At 41.1% G+C, this 20,071-nt stretch overlaps 1 protein-coding gene across 1 annotated transcript in view; it reads left to right on the top strand.

Moving 5' to 3' along the window:
• The window catches only part of HMGN3 (high mobility group nucleosomal binding domain 3), a 31,594-nt gene extending 28,514 nt beyond the window's left edge, over positions 1 to 3,080 (top strand). The window contains exons 4-6 of the mRNA XM_030859350.2: positions 611 to 661; positions 1,945 to 2,058; positions 2,599 to 3,080. Coding sequence (XP_030715210.1) covers positions 611 to 661; positions 1,945 to 2,058; positions 2,599 to 2,634 — 201 coding nt within the window. The 3' untranslated portion in view covers positions 2,635 to 3,080. The remainder of the gene's footprint in view (positions 1 to 610; positions 662 to 1,944; positions 2,059 to 2,598) is intronic.
• Positions 3,081 to 20,071: the final 16,991 nt, after the last annotated feature.

Genomic DNA, 20,071 nt, shown 5'->3' with positions numbered 1-20,071 from the left:
ACAAGCTCTAGGGACAAATGAGCCCAGGGTCTGGATGGGCAGGAGAATCTCCTCACCTTGAGCTGGCCTTGGAAGAGGAAAGTAGGAAGAAGCTCAGCCTTCAACAAGCACTTGAAACCTGCATCGGAGGTGGGAGGATTTGGAACTGGCTTTGGAACACTTCACGGGCAGCTCTCTTATTCCCAATGGGCTTTTGCCTGTGATGGTGCTAGGATTTCTAGACTGTTCGGGAGGCTGGTGACCCTGAATTCACCGAGTCATTTGGCCAAGGGCCTGAGTCGTTCCTCTTGCTGCTGTGTTGTGATAAAAGGAAGTACAGAGACATGGGACACAGAAGCTTAAATCTGTTCCCAGAGAGCTGTCCTGGCCCGGGGAATAGTGAGTTGGCTTTCAGATCTCACCTGCCATTCACTTGAGAACCCAGGATGAAAATAGTTATGAAATGCGGAGGTCTTTTTGCTGCTACCTGATGCTGAAAATAGGACGACATATTTTTTTGAAATGAACATCATAGTCAAAATGGACTGTCTTTAGCAGTCTTGTCGCTGTTCCTTTTGGCGCCGAGGGTTGTCTTTTTTCAGTATTTGTATAACTTAATTTGTCTTTGCAGAAACCAGCTCCACCAAAACCTGAACCTAAACCAAGAAAAACATCTGCTAAGGTAAGAGGTGGTCCCCCGCCCCACTTTGGCTTTTTCAGCAGTGAATAAATTATAATCCCATATCCCAGAGTCATCCGAGGCACGAGGACATTTTATGATCCAGGCTCAACGTACAGACTGGAAAACTTCCGCCAGCTACAGACAGGCTTTCTCCGAAGGCAGAGAGCACAACTTTATGTTTCACTGGGAGTGTGTTTTCCGTTTGGTCCGTAAAGCGAAGGAGGTCAGAGCGTGTTGGCGTGAGAAGCCTCATGTCCAAGGCGGGGTTTGGTAGCTGCCTCGAGAACACGCCGTTCAGGTGGGGCTCAGAAGGGGTGAGCCTGGGCCCGGGCGACACTGCTGCCAACAGCTGGAGGCGTGGGGAGGGGCTTCTGACTTCACGTAACTGATCTGAGGAGGTCAGTCTGAGGACTAATAATAATTCCTATAATAGTCAATACCAGCAGATAATTAATACCGGCAAACAGTTACATGGTGCTTATCCTATGCATAGATCCTCCCATCAGCCCCACTGAGGTAGATACACGTATCCCGTTTGGCAGATGAGGAAACTGCAGCACAGGACTGTTAAGGAATTTACCCCCAAGTGGCCTTTCTGTACCCTGCCCTCCAGAGCGTCATCCCTTGCTGTGAATTTTTTGAAACGATGTGTATGTTATCATGGTATGAGTAGGCAGTTCGGAAGCGGAACTCATTTCTGTGGCTTGGTTCTTTTTATTTTTTTTACTTTTTGGCCGCACCGCACAGCTTGTGGGATCTTAGTTCCCCGACCAGGGATCGAACCCGTGCCCCCTGCAGTGGAAGCGCAGAGTCTTAACCACTGGACCGCCAGGGAAGTCCCAGCTTGGTCTTAAAATCAGGAATTTTTCTTCCTCTGGGCCTTCCTTTTAAGCGCTTTCTCAGCTTTCTTGTCACTTAAGCCCCAGGTCCCCACGCGCAGTGTTCCTCTTGCTGGGTCTGCCCTGGCTTCACCACGTCCCCCTGCTGCTACTTCGCCATGGCAGAGCCACTTCTCACTTTAGCAAGAGACGGTGCTCTCCAAAGACACACACGAGGGGAAATCAAAGTCCAGTGGATTTTCTAAGCCGCCTGTTACGTGTTCACGGAGCCTCAGTGGAACTCACTCAAAGCTCAGGGGAACCGGGTTTCCATTTTCCCCTGAAAGCCACCACATTGGCCTTGCTCGTGTTTCCCCCTGTGCTTGGACGGAGGCTGGCTGAGTTTGCACAACATCACACCGTGTCTAACACACTCTGTTTCCCTGTGCTTTGATCCCCTGTTAGAAAGAACTGGCAACAAAGGTTAACAAAGGTGCGAAAGGGGAGAAGGAGGAAAAGCAAGAAGCTGGAAAGGAAGGTACTGCACCATCTGAAAACGGTGACACTAAAGCAGAAGAGGTACTTTCCCGAAATACCTCCCGCTGATTGAATCAGTGTCTTGAAAGCAATTGCTCGATCCTTCAGCTGGCGACCGCATGTTCATAACGTCTCTCTTTATTGCCTGTAATGTTATTGCAGATCCACATCTCTCGCTCAACTGTTAATGTCTCAGCCTCCAGAGGTACCCCACCCAGCACACTGTCAGTAAAGGGGCAGATTGAAACAGTGAGAGTTAAGGGTACAGTAGAAAATTCCGCACGTTTGCAGTGACTAGCATCAGATAGTAGTGTGGTGTTCTTTTTATCGTGAACCGAGGGAGCTCACAGGTAAAGCTTCCGTGGTCGTTTGCAAAGCAGAAAGCAATAAAGGCAGCCAAGCGTTTGTGTCCTATTTTCCTGCCTTGTCTGTATTACACCCAGAGTTGAAGTCGGTTTTGCAGTAGAGCTGCTAAAAAACAGATGTTCCGAAGTGTGTGTGTCGGTGGGGTAGAATCTTCTTTGGCTTATAGTTGTTTTAATAGTAACTCTATCTTTTTTGTCTTCCGTTCTTTCTCCACAGGCACAGAAAACTGAATCTGTAAACGAGGGAGAATGAATTGTCATGAAAATTGGGGTTGATTTTATGTACCTCTTGGGACAACTTTTAAAAGCTATTTTTACCGAGTATTTTGTAAATGCTAATTTTTTAGGACTCTACTAGTTGGCATACAAAAATATATAAGGATGGACATTTTACCTTCTTGTAGTCATGCTTTTTGGAAATTTCCGTCATCCTTGAGTAAAAGAAATACCAATTTAATATTGGAAGCTGTCTGTAAAATTGATTCAGCATTCCATGCACTTGCTTTAAAAATTTAGTCCTGTGCATACTGTGGTGTTTTTACTGTGTGTATTTGAATTTTTTCATGCAGTTTTTCTAGAGCAATAATCAGTGGTGCTTTTGTACCTAGGTTTTATGTGATTTTAATGAAATGTGGATAGTTGTGGCCACCTGCTGACTATTTGTGGTTTAAAATAAAAGGTTTTCCTGCCTGCAAAATACCTGCCTCTTAGTAGTGTCTTTGCTAAATTTAGGCAGTGTTTCATTTTTTTGTTGCAGAAGATGTAAAGAATTTCTACAGTCTGTTCTGTGATGGTTTCTCGAATAAGTCAAATAGGACTGTTTCTTAATTTTCTGCCCTTTAAAAATGTTATTTTAATAAAATCATCTATGAGCGCCAGCATAGAAGAATTACGTCTAATATCCTTTATACCAGAAGTGGCCCACAGTGGTCACCATATAATAAAACTTAATACAACACTATTTTATTGAAGTCCTCATCAATAGGGTAGCATTCTGCTAAACCGGAACAGTGAAAAACCATAAACTTGGACTCATCCTTGAAAATGTTCCCACCTTCAAAATAATACGAAGTTACACATTCGTATTAAAATATTTTCCCATTGGTTGAGGACTTCACAGTTTTGAGAGCACTTTATACCCATGTGACCACATTTCAGCCTTGTGTCAACATAGGAAAGGACTTGGCCTAGGTATTGTCAGAAAGAAATAGGAGAGTATGTGACTTACTTCAGGCCCACAGGAAAGAGAAAAATGGGGACTTGAACCTGGTCTCGTGAATAGTGTTCCTTAAGTCTGTTTGGGCTGCTATAACACCAGGCTGGGCATCTTATAAACAGCAGAAATTTCTTGCTCACGGTTCTGGAGGCTGGGAGTCTTGAGATCAGGCGTCAACATAGTCAGGTGAGGACCCTCTTCAGGTCTCAGACTTCTCCCTGTGTCCTCACATCGGGGAAGGGTCTGGGGATCTCTGTCTTTTATAAGAGCACTAATGCCATTCATGAGGCTCCAGCCTCATGACTTAAGCTCTTCCCAGAGGCCTCACCTCCTACTACCATCATGGCAGTGTCCTTCTGTTTCTGGAAGGACAGTGGAGCATAGGGGCTGTTTTTTAAATGTAATTTTGTTTGTCTGTTTGCATTCCTGAAGAAGTTGGGTAACTGCATGAACACCCCAGAAAAGCTGAAATCTGCAGATTCCTCCTAGATGAAGATTTGAATCTTTTAAAATGGAGACTAGTAACTGCCTGTGCTGCTCAGGGACTCTTGCAAAAAGGCTGTTGTTTCTCGGGGCTTCCATGCATTTCTCTTGTTATCAACAAAAACAAGTTCCCTCCTCCAGTGTATATTTTGGGGCTCAGAACTTAAACCTGTGTCAGTGTCCCAAGTTTGTCGTTAAGCTACTGCAGATATCAACCATGTTATATACAGAATAATCTCGTTTATAGTTTCTTTGGCTTCTGATTATGAAATGTACCTTAACTCACGGGTGTTAGATATGCCAAAAACCACTTTTGCCCCAAAGAAAAATAGCTGGTATCCTGTGAACACTTTACAAAAATATTTTCAATGTGCAGTAAGTACACAGTTGAAGTACGTTGCTGGCTAGCTTCCAGTTCAGAAGTGGAATATACACTTAATAGGTTTACTTTTTAAAAAGTTACAAAAGTGCTACAGGTGATTCTTGTTGTTGTTGTTGTTTTTTTTTTTTTTTGCAGTACATGGACCTGTCACTGCTGTGGCCTCCCCCGTTGCGGAGCACAGGCTCCGGACGCGCAGGCTCAGCGGCCATGGCTCACGGGCCCAGCCGCTCCGCGGCATGTGGGATCTTCCCGGACAGGGGCACGAACCCGTGTCCCCTGCATCGGCAGGCGGACTCTCAACCACTGCGCCACCAGGGAAGCCCGAGGTGATTTTTTTTTTAAAACATCAGACATTACAATGGTATATAAAGTGAAAGTCAGAATCCTTCTTTCCCCCATTCCTATCTCCCAGAAGTAATCACTGCCCACCATTTTCTCTACTTTACTTTGTATATATGCGTGTATATGTGCATATACGTGCACTTGTATGCACACGTGTATATATGCGCGTATCATTTTTAAATACTATACATTCAATTTTGAATTTAATTCAACCAATAAATTGTATTTGGAGATAAAGATTATCTCTGATATTGCAATGCTGCCAACGGTACTGCAGTAAACACTCTTATACACAAAGCTTTGTCTACTTACATCTTTCTACTCAATTAAATAATTTCCTAAAAGCGGTATGTCTGAATCAAAGGGAACGTACATTTGATGTTTTAAGTATTGCCCAAAAAAGTGATGCCCCTCCACTTCCATCAACAGCATATGAATGCCAACTCTTCCTGCCTTTGTCAGCACCCTTATTTTGGTCAGTCTTGTAAATGAAAAATAATGCCTTACTGTTTTAATTTTCAATTTATTTTATTACTAGTAAAACTGAGCTTTTCATAGTTGAATGTCATTTGAATTTCGTCTGTAAATTGTGATATTTTTCTATTTTTATATTGGGGAATCAGTGTGTTTTAAATCATTATTATTTACAGTGACCACCGAGCCATTACTTTTAATTCAGACACACGAAGATCAGTGGTCTGTAGGCCATTGGTATATGTCTCTTAAAGCTTATGGGTATTATCACTGCCACATTGACAAAGCAAGGGAATACTATAGAGCAGACAGCTACCAAAATAGCCAGAAGGCCCACACTGGTTCCCGAGAACTTGAAGACCTGCAGGGTACACTGCCAAGGGTATAGATACACTGCCTGCAAATACATAGAAGGTCTGGGAATCCCATCCACTGCCACACTGCCTACCCCTTTGGTGGATGTATTCAAGTTAGAAAAATATGTGTTCTCCAAAATACCTGTCTGCTAACCTGCTATGAATCTACAGTGACTTTGAGTCAAATGCCCGGTTCCTGAGCAATGCACTGCTTGTCCAGTCATAAGTGGTAGTCCTAAAATTCTCCCTGAGGCTGGCCCATGGATCGTGGTGGAAGAAGAGTGGGCTTTGACGACCTTAGGGTTACCAGGGGGAAAGGGGTGAGTGGGGGACGGATAGATTGGGAGTTTGGGATTGACATGTACACACTATTTAAAATAGATAACCAGGGCTCCCTGGTGGTGCAATGGTTAAGAATCCACCTGCCAATGCAGGGGACACGGGTTCGAGCCCGAGTCCAGGAAGATCCCACATGCTGCGGAGCAACTAAGCCCGTGCACTACAACTACTGAGCCTGCGCTCTAGGGCCCGCGAGCCACAACTTCTGAGCCCACATGCCACAACTACTGAAGCCCACACGCCTAGAGCCTGTGCTCCTCAATAAGAGAAGCCACCGCAATGAGAAGCCCATGCACCTCAACAAAGAGTTAGCCCCCGCTCGCCACATGTAAAGAAAGCCTGCACGCAGCAACGAAGACCCAATGCAGCCAAATACAAAGTAAATAAAAAAAAAATCTCAACAAAAAAATAAATAATAAAAAAAAAATAAAATGATAACCAACAAGGACCTACTGTATAACACAGGGGGCTTGGCTCAATATTCTGTAATAATCTAAATGGGAAAAGAATTGGCAAAAGAATGGATACTTGTATGGTATCCAATACTGAATCACTTTGCTGTATACCTGTAACTAACACATCATTGTTAATCAACTCTACTCCAATATAAGATAAAAATTAAAAAAAAGAGAAGAGTGGGCTTTGAGAAGCAAGTGATTCTGAAATTCTCACTTTTACGTTCTGTGAAAAGATAGCGTGAAATAAAGTCAAGATACATTGGCCCAACGGTAGGTGAACTGTTTCATAAAGTCTTGAATGTACATTTACATAATTAAGGAGTTTGAAACAAGGTTATGAAACCATTTTTTTCCCTGTCCCCAAATTTTAGGAGACGTTACTCTTAGCTAGAGGTACAAATATTGTCCCTCAGGTTGCCAATCCCAGCAGTCACAGGGAGGCCATCTCAACATTTAGCTGTCACCTATGCTAACGTCTCTCTTCTTTGAACGCTTCTCTCTTAATCGTGAGTTCTAAACTTCCATTATTATTTTCTATTGTTTTTTTCAGAACATTGATATAAATATCTTGCAATAATTATAATGATTAAGATAATAATAAATAGGCACAATTTATTTAATGTCACTTTTCATAAATTAATTTGGGAGAAAATTTGTGAATTCTGTAATTATTTTAATCTAATGTTCCTATGTCTCGGTAAAAATAAGCCTGTTTTTCCAATGCCAAATAGAGGGTCAGGCTCTTTTAAAACTGCAAAGGGAACTTGTGATTATATATCTCTCCCTTGTGAGAGAGAAGAAAGCGAAAGCCCAGTTTTAGAACTTCATGACCTTGAATTAGGCAGTGGTTTCTTAGGTGTGACACCAAAAACGCAAGCAACCAAATAAAAAATAGATAAATTGGACATCAGATTAAAAACTTCAAGAAAGTAAAGGGACAGTCCGCAGAATGGGGGAAAATACTTGCAAACTCTGATAAGGGCCTAGTATCCAGAACATATAAGGAACTCTTACAATCCAACAATAAACAATTAAAAATTTTAAATGGGCAAAGGATTTGAATAGGCTTTTCTCCAGAAACATATAGCAATAGTCAACATACAAATGAAAGGATGCTGAAAATTATTAGTCATTAGGGAAATGCAAATCCAACCCATAAAGAGACAACACTTTACACTCGTTACGATGACTGTTGTTTTAAAAAAATGGAAAATAAGTGTGTTGGAGAGGACATGGAGAAATGGAAGCCTTCACTTATTGCTGGTGAGAAAATGGTGCAGCATCTTTGGAGAACAGTTTGGAAACTCCTCAAAAAGTTAAACAGTTACCAAATGAACCAGCAATTCTACTCCTAGGTATATACCCAAGAGAATTGAAAACGTATTCACCCAAAAACTTGTGCATGAATGTTTACAGCAGTATTTTTTATTTTCCCAAAAGTGGAAACAGTCCAGATGTCCATTCATTGATGAATGGATAAACAAAATGTAGTACATCACAGTGGAATATTATTCAGACGTAAAAAAGAATGAAGTACTGACAGATAGGATGAACATACCTATGTATATTCATACCACAAGGATGAACTTTGAGAACATGCTAAGTAAAAGAAGGCAGTCACAAAAGCCACTTATTATATGATTACCTGCATAGATAATGTCCAAAATTGGCAAATTCATCATGGCAGAAAGTAGATTCATGGAGGCCAGTAGGTAGGGGGAGGGGAGAGTGGGAAGTGACTTACTGGGAACTGAGTTTCTTCTGGGGGGATAATGAAAAGGTTCTGGAATTATTGGCGATGGTTGTACATCCTTGTAACTATACTAAAAACCACTGACTTGTACACTTTTAAAAATGACATTTACAAAGCTACTGAAAGCACAGGACTTAGAATCAGGAGGCCTGGGTTTACATCTCAGCCCCATTTGTCACTAATTGTGTGAACCCAGTAAGGTCATTTAACTTCTGCCTCTGTTTCTCATCATTAAAATAGAGATAATATCTGTTTGACAAAGCTGTTAGGGTTGAATGAGATAGTCACTGTGGAATCACGTAGTGTCGTGCCTCAAGTGCAGTAGGTTTTCCATAAATGCCAGGTGAATTGAAATTGGATGAATACAAACAGGCCTTGTAGGCCTTGCGTATAGATCATGTATGTCTGTCATAGGCAGTCAGTCTTGGGTCAGTGAGTCTCCTTTGTGCAAAAGAAAGATTGTGCTTCATGTCAAAGGCAATATAATATAATGGTTAAGCTTGTAAACTGAAACCATGCTGCCTAGGTTCAAATCCTTTCTTTGTTTCTTACTGGCTATATGACCATGGACAGATTACTTAGCCTATACTCTGCATATCTTAGAGTTCCCATCTGTAAATGAGAATAAAAACAGTACTTACTTTATGGGGTGTTAAAAGTGTTAAACGGTGCAAAATAAGTGTTCAGGAAGTATTGAGTCAAACCATGGAGCAGGTGAGATGTTAGCCCCTAGAGGGCAGGGAGCATCGTCTCATTCACCTCTGTGATACATAGTAGAGACACAATAAGTATTTGTTGAACTGAGTATGGTCTTCAATAAACAGGGAAGAACCAAGCTCAGGGCTATACCATTGCTCTATTTGTCTCCAAATTAAGCTAATTGGACAGTGTAACCCAAACAAATCGCAATTCACGCTCGTATTCCTTGGAATTAATGCAAAAATTAAACCATCTTTATTTCGTTTAGTTTGTATTTAAAGCTAAAGCCTTTTAAAACACCAATACCATCATTTTAAGAACATCTTTCTGTTGGTTGTGGTACTATTCTTAGGACAATACTAGTTCGACCTGTGTACGCAAGTATTTACTTTTAATTTAGACCCAACTTCACCTTTCTAGAAAAATTACACCTTGTTCTATAATACCTTTCTTTCTAGATCACAAATTACTTAATAATTGAACAGGGAATATTCATTTAGAGATAAATACACCTGGACCTAGGTTGACGGGTCTCACTGAGTTCCCTGAAGCCAAGTCATCAACTCTGAAGATGGAAGAACCCCTGAGGTCATCTTGTTGCCCTCAGAGGGAGTTTAGATTCCCCTTTACAACAGCACAAACAGTTTCTCAGACTTATTGAATTCCTCCAGTCATGAAGTTATCACCCAAACAGCCCTGAGAGTTACAAAGTACTTTCTTATTTTTGAGCTGAGAACTGTATCCTTGTAGCTGCCAACTGTTGACGCCAGGTCTCCTGGGATCGGGCACGTATAGAACTGATTCTTCATCTAGTGATCCTTCAAACGTTTGAAGACATCTGTCACATCCCCTTGGAAACACCTTGGTTTCTCAAACTCATCTATAAAGATAAGACATAGAGCTCTTTTAAAAATGTAATGTATTTAAATTAGTCTCATAAATTCAGACTGGTTGAGAAATGAGAGAAGAGTTTCAGAACAATCAATTATGCTGAACTATGTGAAATGCCTATCTTATTTTCTCTTTGGACCTTCAAAAACAGCAGTTTCACATGGTTCAACCAATCCTTATCCTTAGTTTTTCCCCCTTGTGAAAATTTGATTAGTGTATCTTCTGTGTGTTCATCCTGACCCGTAATAACTATGTTTGCAGGGCAAAGAACACTTCAGGATTGCACCAAAGTCTGTCTTCCACATTCATGTATTCATCAAAAATATCCTGAACATCTAAATGCTGGGCATTTTGCAAGGCATTGGGGATGCAGTGGTGAGAAGGTCAGTGTCCTGCTCTTACGGAGCTTAGAGTCTAGCAGGGAAGCCAACATTATTAGTTACTTAGTAACACAAATAAATGTGTATTTATAAGAGCCATTACCAAACCCTAACATTTTCCACAGTAAAACCTGCATATAATTACTCTAATGGATTTCATGTTGAGAACAGATTTTAGCCACAAACACATAAAACTAAGTAAGTTAACTTATTAAATAGCATCTTTTAAATATTATTTACCTGGTTGCTATAGAATGCCTGTGAAAAGTGACTCTTTGGACTTGGCATAAATGTTTAGTTGTACTTCCAGGAAATAATTGGTCTTGAGTACTTCCTGTGGCTCTTCCACTGATGTCTTTTAGGACTAGAAGACTCCAGTCTGTCACACAAATGACCTGTGGAATTGGAGTGACTTGAAAGGTAAAACAGAATTTGGGGAGAGTGGAGGATGGGAGGAAGGAAGCCTCAGAGACGGGACTGACCTTTATAGGTATCTTATGTAGTTTTGTTCTTAGAGCCAAGTCTCCTTTGAATTCCAGAAGAATTGCTTTTTTTTTCCTGTGAAATTTTTAAGGTCTTCTCATAGTAGGATCTAAATCAGGATAAGATAAAATTTTACAATGTGCATTCATTCTTTTTGTTTTGTTTTGTTTGTTTTTTAAATTTTTTCTTTGTTGCTCCTATTAAGTACATTGATTTTTTTAATTTAATTTTTTTTTTTTTTTTTTAATTTTGGCTGCATTGGGTCTTGGTTGCTCGTTTGGGCTTTCTCTAGTTGGAGTGAGCAGGGGCTATTCTTCGTTGTGGTGTGCGGGCTTCTCATTGTGGTGGCTTCTCTTGTTGCAGAGCACGGGCTCCAGGCACGCGGGCTTCAGTAGTTGTGGCACTCGGGCTTAGTAGTTGTGGCTCGTGGGCCCTAGAGTGCAGGCTCAGTAGTTGTGGCACACAGGCTTAGTTGCTCCGCGGCATGTGGGATCTTCCCGGACCAGGGATCGAACCCATGTCTCCTGCATTGGAAGGCAGATTCTTAACCACTGCATCACCAAGGAGGTCCCTGCATTCATTCTTTCTGGTGGAACTCAACTTGAGTAATTGATAATGAACGATACTCTTAAAAACTGGTTTACTTAGCATATACAAAGCCCCCATGAACTGCATTTAACCAGTGACTGTTGAGCAGCTCCTGTGTTCTAGTACTTTGCTAAAGAATTGATAACAATCCCAAGAAGAGATGTAATTTGGGCCTTCATTCTTATGATTCCAGACAGGCCTTTGGCCATATGAACTTCTAGGTTGTTTTTTTGGTTTTTGGTTCTTTTTTTTTTTTTACAGTGAATTGAATACTGATTCATCAAATTGTATAAAATCCTCAGTTAATCCATAGCTAGTGAGTGGCTATACTGTACCCATGATGGAGAGAAACAAATGGACATTTGACTGATCTTTTCTGTCACAATGAGTTGCTTTGCCTCTTGCATTCTTAGAGCACCTTCTTGACCTGTATTTTATACTGATTCCATTCTGTCTGGTACTGTAATATCATGTTGCCTTGTCTGTTTCTTCAAGTAGAATTTGAGCCTCTAGAGGCAAGTCCTTCATCTATTCTCCAAAGCATTCTTATATTCTTGTGCCTGGTGCATAGGAGTTACTCAATGAATGTTTATTACATGTTTAGGTGAACTAAATGAAAAGTCCAAGTTGTTTAGCCAACTCTGTGAAAGTACTACTGACTTTGAAGGGAAGCAAAACTAAAATGCATAAAAGAAAAGACTCCAGAGTAAAAAATCAAGTATTAAACGTGTGCAGTTCAGTCTAACAAGGCTCTAGGAGACCAGAGCAGGGAACCATTTTGAGCATCTGTGGAAGGATTATAGTGGAGAAAGCACATATGCTCCCAATATTTGAAGGAGGTCTGGATGAGTCCAAGAGTAGCAGGAGGACTTGTCAGACAGGGAACAACCTTTTTAAAGGCTAGAGGGAAGTATGTGTGGTCAGATATACCTGGAGTAGATTCATCTCCCAAAACCATGTTTTGGATACCTGAGCAAATAGATTCACTGTCTCCTGCTTCCATTTCTTCTGTAAAATGATAGGTCAGATTTGATTGATGGCTTTTTAAACCATTTTTCAAAGCAATAGGATACCAATAATTCTTTTTTGATGGTGGTGGAGGCAACTGCAAGAGAGGTATGACCCACCCTCGTGGCCATCACCTCGCCTCTTTGGGCAGCTCCTAAGGCTCGTTGGCTGAACCCATGGGACACAATTTGAAGACTAGTGCACCAAGGGACTTCTCAAGGCCTCGGTGAGAGGTTGGCTCCTCTCAGCTATTAATGTGCGCAGTATGTGTGGGAAGATGGGAAGACACCATGACTGGAGAGGAGGGTGGCTGGTGGGAAGCAGCGGGAACTGGGCGGGGCCTGGTACACATTAGGCACTCGGGAAACGTTATGTCAGTGTTTGTGGGAATGTGCTATTGTAGGCTGGGAATGTGACGTCCACACGGTCAGAGAGGCCTTGCATGGTGGTCACCAGTGCTTAGCCTTGAAACACAGAGCCACCAGAGAGTCTTCCACAGGGGCAAGACAGAATGAGGGTGCAGTTCAGGGAAAAAAACGCCTGACGACTAACTGGATTCCTCACCTCACTCATATTTTCCCTTTAAGTAGAATGTAGGCTGGATGTTGCAGAGGGAACTATAGTTCGTTTTCTAAGGTGAAATATGGTATTGCAGTTACTCTTAGAAAATGTGTACTAAAGTTTTTCTTTAGGGATGAAGGTTTGTAAGAGCTACAACTTATTTTCAAACAATTCAGATCTAGAAATATATCTAGATCTAGATCTGAATTGTTTAAAGATAAGTATTATATATAGTGTATCTATTATACATATAATGTATATGTATACATAATAATGTATATTTAACATATATAATGTATATATAATACATGTATATACATCCATTTGTACACATATATTTATCTACACAGATACTACAAATATGGCAAAATGTTAATTATTGGATCTAGTGGTGGGAATACAGGTGTTCCTTATATTGTAATAGTAATCATACATATTCAGAGAGTACTTACTCTCTGCCAGACTGTGCAGTAAAGAATTTGGCCTTTGTCTCCAGCTCCTGAGGTGGAACCTTTAAACCCTTGAAATTTCCCAAGTGGTAGGAGTATCTTTGTTATTCAGGGTGGGCCCCTGGGCCATGTGGTTTCGGTCCAAACTGGGGGTGGGGAGACTGGAGACCAAGTCCCAGCACATGGGCAATCAGTCCATCAAACATGCCTATATAATGAAGCCCCAATAAGAACTCTGTACACCAAAGCCCTGGTGAACACCTCAGGCTAGTAATACTCCCTGTGTATTGTCAGACCTCAGTACCGGGACTTCAGTGCTTCCTGAGAACAATGAAAGCTTTGCCTTTGGAACCCTCCTAGACTCTTCCATATGTGGCTCTTCCTTTAGCAGGTTCTGATTTGTAACCCTTTCCTGTCATAAACTGTAACCATGAGTATAATTGACTTAAGTGAAGTCTGTCCCATTACCAAACCTGGGGTTGGCTTTGAGAACCCCCTGAACCCGCAGTTGTTCGGAGGTGAGGTTGGTGTCAGAAGTAGAGATAGTCCTGGGGACCGTGCCCTTAGACCTTGCAGTTTGGCTGCCTAGGGCACAGGCGTTCTCCTTTGTATTTTTGTGTGAATATTTATTACTCCTAACATGAGCATGAATGAGTTGTGATGGGCACAACCATTTGCCTATTTTATAGATTAGAAAAACTTAGGAACAGATAACTCTCTTGCCCAAGGTTACACAGTGAGTAAATGGTGAAACTAAGCATTTAATCCTTGCCAGGCTGAACCAGAGTTTGTGCATCTTGCTGATAAGGAAACAAGCTTATTATCTCAGGGATATAATTCCAGAATTCTGAAAAGAATTCCCAAGTCGGTAGGTCCAAGTTGGGTCCTGTCTCCTCCATTCTCTAACTGCAGTTCTGTACAATAATAATGGACCTTCAGAATGAAGACCCTGAGGCAAAACAAGACACCAACCCCTGAAAGAAAGATTCAGTGGTGTTTGATACTACACACTTTGTTTTCTAAGGTCATTAAGTGGACTAATTAATTTTGTAAAGAGTTCTAACAGAATGGGCTTTCTCATAAACTTTTCCGTTGTCCAAGTAACAAGACCTCCACATTCTCTAACCATCCCAGTTAATAGGAGGCTTGCTATAAAATGTCAGTGGCATGGAAAAAATGCTTTAAAAGAGAGAGCAGTCCCGTACCTCTCTCTACTAATTGCTGGTTGACAATAATCCAAATCAAAATGGCATGTGCTTCAGAATTCAAAAATCAGGATGGTAAAAATTTCAATAACCTAAAGAAATTATATGAGAGAAGAAGATCTATCCAACAAGCTCTGAATACTCTTCTTTTGCAGAATTCAAAACACTTCAATAGGAAAGGTTTAATTTTAACAGGCCACAAATGTCAAGACTTTGCAAGCATGTTGGTAATCTTGTAAACCAGCTAGCTGAATGTGCATTCATTTTAATCAAATCATCACAAAAGCTTCCAGATAGATGGTACTATATAGAGGCAAGCAAAAAGTGTGAATGACCCTCTGCAGTAGTCATGAAGTTGGGCATTTGCTCTTTGAATATGTGCGTTGATGTGTGAGCAATGCCCTGACACAGGTTGTGACGGTGCTATTCTTCCCTGGCCATCCCCCCAAAAAGCCTGGAGGTAAGTGATTCACTAGTGGGAGGAAAATTGGGCAATGCCAAGAGCACATAAAAACAAGAGAAATCCAAGAGATTAAACCTCTGGTGCTGCTTTATTCTGCTAACGTGAGCCTAGTGGCCGAAAGAATCTCTAAGACGTTTTAGTTTGGGCTCTTCTGTGGAATTCCTTACGTGGCTTATATTTCACCTAAAAAAACAGAAAAAAACCAAAAAAAACACCCCCACAACTTCAAACATTGTGTTTTGAGATAATGCTTTGCTCTGATCTGTACTATCCTCATTTTCCAATTTTTTTCAATGATTATAAAAAATTGATTCCAGAACATAATTAGGCATAGTCCTAAAACCTTATGCAGGATAAAGAAGAAACCACCCCCCCCACCACCACAAAAAGAAAGAAAGAAAGAAAACACAACCACCAAAGGAAAATAGGAAATGGTGTATACAGGTTTCCTCATCTATATAATAAGAATAATAAAAGTGTCAATCTCATTGGGCTGTTATGAGGATTAAATTAATTAATATCTTTCAAGTGCTCAGAACAGTGCCAGGCACGTAGTAAGCTATATAACGTCATTTAATAAAAAATTTTAAACACAAGAAACTTTGCAGGCGCGAGTGGAATAAAGTGAGTGACCATCAGAAAAGCTGCCTTTGTCTTTCTTATAAGTAATTAGGTGCCAGGAGGCAGTTCTGTAGGCAGAGAGAATTGAGGTACAGTGAGAGAAATGTGTTTCCAGCAAGTCTTAGCTAAGTGTGTTATCCCTGGGTTTATTTTCATTATATGAGTTTTTGATTCCTGCATACTTTGAAGTTCGCCTCAAGGGAAAAAGTTGAATTGGGACTCTTTGTGACTAGAATCTTTGGCCTGGAAGGTTGGCGCCTTCAACTGTTTCTCATGCCAAGCCTGTGAGATCCTGTTCCCGTTCCAAAAGCTGACAGGAGCTTCCTTGCAAATTTTTCTGAAAGAAATGAATGAGACTAAACTCCACCAGATTTCTGCCTTTATGGACCCTTAACTAGCCTAATTAGCTTGGTGAATTAGCAGTGCGAAGGGCAGAATGCGCAGTGTAGCCGGCCCAGCTCTGGGGGTGGAGACTCATGAGGCCCCCCAGATCACGAAGCAGGAACCCTCCTGCCGCTGGTCAGGGACACTCAAGACAGGCTGCAGTGAAAAGACCGAAGAAAAACTGCTGCCATCTTTTGGCTGATTCCACAGGAATGTGGATTTTGAACTTTGAGCCATGTGAAATTATATTTATACCCAAAAAGGCTTTGTAATGCCGAACCTAGTGAGCATAAGATATTACATCATTTACACTTTGGGACATAAAAAAAGAAAGAAAATGTTAGGGTCATTTTCAGGAGTTCTTTTCCAGCTCCAAAGGGAGAGGAAAGAAGACTGAAAATGGAAAATGGCATTAAGCCGTGGCAGGAGGGACCCAGGTCTAACACAAAGAACTTTCAGGCCTTCAGTTGAATAGTTGTATTCAACCCTATCAGACCCACCCACTTTGTATAACAAATATTTTTTAACATTCCTTTTACCAAACTAAAGCTCCTAGACTATATAACATGCCTACAGGCATTCAAAGATTAACATCGTTGGTGGGAATGTAAATTGGTGCAGCCACTATGGAGAACAGTATGGAGGTTCCTCAAAAAATTAAAAATTGAGGGCTTCCCTGGTGACGCAGTGGTTGGGAGTCCGCCTGCCGATGCAGGGGACGCGGGTTCGTGCCCCGGTCTGGGAGGATCCCGCGTGCCTCGGAGCGGCTGGGCCCGTGGGCCATGGCCCCTGGGACTGCGCGTCCGGAGCCTGTGCTCCGCGACGGGAGAGGCCACAACAGTGAGAGGCCCGCGTACCGCAAAAACAATAAAATAAAATAAAATAAAATTAAAAATTGAACTACTACGTGTTCCCGCATTTCTACTTCTAGGTATTTATCTGAAGGAAACAAAAACAATATCTTGAAAAGATACATGCATCATTATCATGTTCACTGCAGCATTATTTACAATAGCTAAGATAAGTGTCCATTGATGGATGAATGGATAAAGAAGATGTGGTATATTGGAATGGAATACTAGTCAGCCATAAAAAGAATGAAATCTTGCCATTTGTGACAGCGTGGATGGACTTGGAGGGTATTATGCTAAGTGAAATAAGTCAGACGGAGAAAGACGGATACCATATGATCTCACTTATATGTGGAATCTAAAAAACAAGCAACAACAAGAAGAAAAACCAAGGTCATAGATACAGAGAACAGAACAGATTGGTGGTTGCAGTGTGTGTGTGTGTGTGTGTGTGTGTGTGTGTATGGGCCAAGGGGTCAAAATGTATAGTCTTCCAGCCAGCTATTAAAAAGTAAATCATGGGAATATTGTGTACAGTATTGTGACTATAGTTAATTATAGTATATTGCATATTTCAAAGTTTCTAAGAGGGTAGATCTTAAAAGTCCTCATCACAAGGAAAAAAAAAAAAACATGTCCGTGACTGTGTATATGGTGAAGGACATTAACTAGACTTATTGTGGTGACCATGTCGCAATGAATACAAATATAGAATTGTTATGTTGTGCACCTGAAACTAATACTGTATGTCAGTTATACCTCAGTTTTAAAAAACCTCAATAGACTGCTCTAACCATAAAATAAAGAATTTAAATCAAAGCAATTTATAATAAACTATGTATTTCAGTATGTAAATGTTTGGGAGTGACTTCACAAGAAGACAGGTAGATGCATAAAATAAGTTCAGGTCTAAGAAACGTAAGACATATTCAGTGAGTTAACATATTTCCTTTACATTTGAGACTTTAAAATGGGAGATAAATATATGGGAGCATGGAACCACAGTGAGGCAACAGCTGCATTTGCATTGGAGACTCAGGCACTATAAATGGCGTTGCTGTTGGCCATGTGATTTCCTGAAATGGCGCACAATGCTTGTTAAAGTTTCAAGCTAAGGACAGTGTTTAAAATCGTGCAAAAAGTATTCAGAATACTCATTGTGCATATGTTAAAACAGTTAGGTTCTAGGCTTAGAACTTATAAACAGGATTTTTTTTTTAATCTACATGAATGTCCAGGCGGACATGTGCACATCGTGAGAGATGCAGGACGATGCTATGTTGTGCGGGACTGTCACACATTGCAGGATGTCTGTCATCCCTGGTTCCTGCCCAGAAAATGCCAGTCATCCCTCTGGACCGCCCCCCCTCCCCCCACTCCCCACTCTGGTCATTGTGACAACTAATAATGACTCCATACCCTCTGAGAGCAGAGTACAGCCAACACTGAGAAATACCATGCTAGGGCCTCGGTCACCGCCCCTGTGAAGTCAGGGTGGGAGTCTGGGTGTGAGGTCAGGCCCCAAGGGGTGGAGTCTGTGTTCTTCTTTGGGGTTAGGATGGAATGGCAGGCTTGAGATCACAGATAAACTTCCTTCTGTATGTTTCTCCACTCTAACTTTTAAATTTTAATTTACTTTATTGTTTTTAATCAAATGTTTTAAAAGTCAAACAGTCGCTTTTTTTAAAATAATAGATTTTTTTATTGAAGTATAATTTACAATGTTGTGTTAGTTTCAGGTGTACAGCAGAGTGATTCAGCTCTACATATATATGTATATATTTATATATATATATATATAAACATATACATATTCTTTTTCAGATTCTTTTCCGTTATAAGTTATTACAAGATAGTGAGTAGAGTTCCCTGTGCTCTACAGCAGGTCCTTGTTGTTTATCTATTTTATATACAGTAGTGTGTATGTTAAGTCCAAACTCCTAATTTATCCCTCCCCATCCCCCCAACCCCCTAACACTGATGTCCCCTCTGGTAAACACAAGTTTGTTTTCTACATCTATGAGTCTATTTCTGTTTTGTAAATAAGTCCGTTTGTATCATTTTTTTTAGATTCCATATAAAAGTGATATCATATATTTGTCTTTCTCTGTCTGATAAGACGAGTAGTCTTAACAGCTCCCTGCTACACATTACCCAAAGCCCTCTCCCCAAAGGCATATAGTCTCAGGTATTTCCTCTCATATTTGCTTCCATAATTCTAAATAATGTGCTTTTCTCCCCCTGCAGTTTGATTTTTTAAATCATGATCATCTTAATTACATACAGTATATAATAATATACATTGTAAATTATTAAAATCATTTGTAACCATAACTATTATCTGTTGGCTTTCAAACAGGGAAAAGAAGCTTTCACACCATATGTACAGCAGGGGAATTCCCTAGTGGTCCAGTGGTTAAGACGCTGCGCTTCAAACGCAGGGGGTCTGGGTTCAATCCCTGGTCGGGGAACTAGGGTCCCATGTGTGATTTTTGGTGCAGCCAAAAATCACACTTAAGCAATTTCCATATAGTGTTTTAGAATTTACAAGTGAGTTTGCACAAGCATGGGTTCATATGATGCTTGCAGAAGTTTTGAGAGGGATGTCATTAGGGTCATTCTCATTTAAAAGATAGGAAATTGGAACACACGTAAGTGACATGCCCAAGATCACATGACTGTAAAATACCAGAGACAGGCCTAGACCCCAGAATGTTCGCTCTTATTAGGCTGCTGTTTTTAAATTTGCTTCGAGAGCTGAGGGGACTATTCTGCTTAGATCCCCTTCTGGCAAAAACTCCTTTAAGGCCCCATTCCCACGGCGCGTTCTTCCTGAAACCTTTGCTAACCCTCCCAGGCAGGTCTTTTCTCTGAGCTTCCCCGGGAGTTTGTTGGTGCTTCCATCTTGGCACTCAACACAGTGACCCATTAGTTGTCCTTTTCACACTGCCCTAGGCAGCTTCTCCCTCCTCTTTCTGTCCCCAGACCCCAGCAGGTCATCAGGTGGAAGGTGTGGCATCTCTGTACCGGCACCTGTGCTAAGCGCCCGGGTACACAGACGACCAGGACAGAACACATCCCCTGGCTTCCAAGCCTCGGGTTTGGTAAATTCGTGAATGTGTGATGCTACTCTCTGAAATGGACAGAGGAGCAACGATTTCAGGATAGCTACACAGAGAGCAACGTCCTCTCAGATTTGGCTCCTTTGCGCCTGAAAACTTAAAACATTAGCCAAGTCAGATTGCAAGAGACACACGTGCCAAACTAGATTCACAAGATAATGAAGATCATGGGAGTGGAATTA

The sequence above is a fragment of the Globicephala melas genome, chromosome 14, assembly GCF_963455315.2.
Source record: "Globicephala melas chromosome 14, mGloMel1.2, whole genome shotgun sequence".
NCBI lineage: Eukaryota > Metazoa > Chordata > Mammalia > Artiodactyla > Delphinidae > Globicephala > Globicephala melas.
The sequence above is the reverse complement of the archived record's forward strand: the minus strand, read 5'-3'. Positions and strand labels throughout refer to the sequence as shown.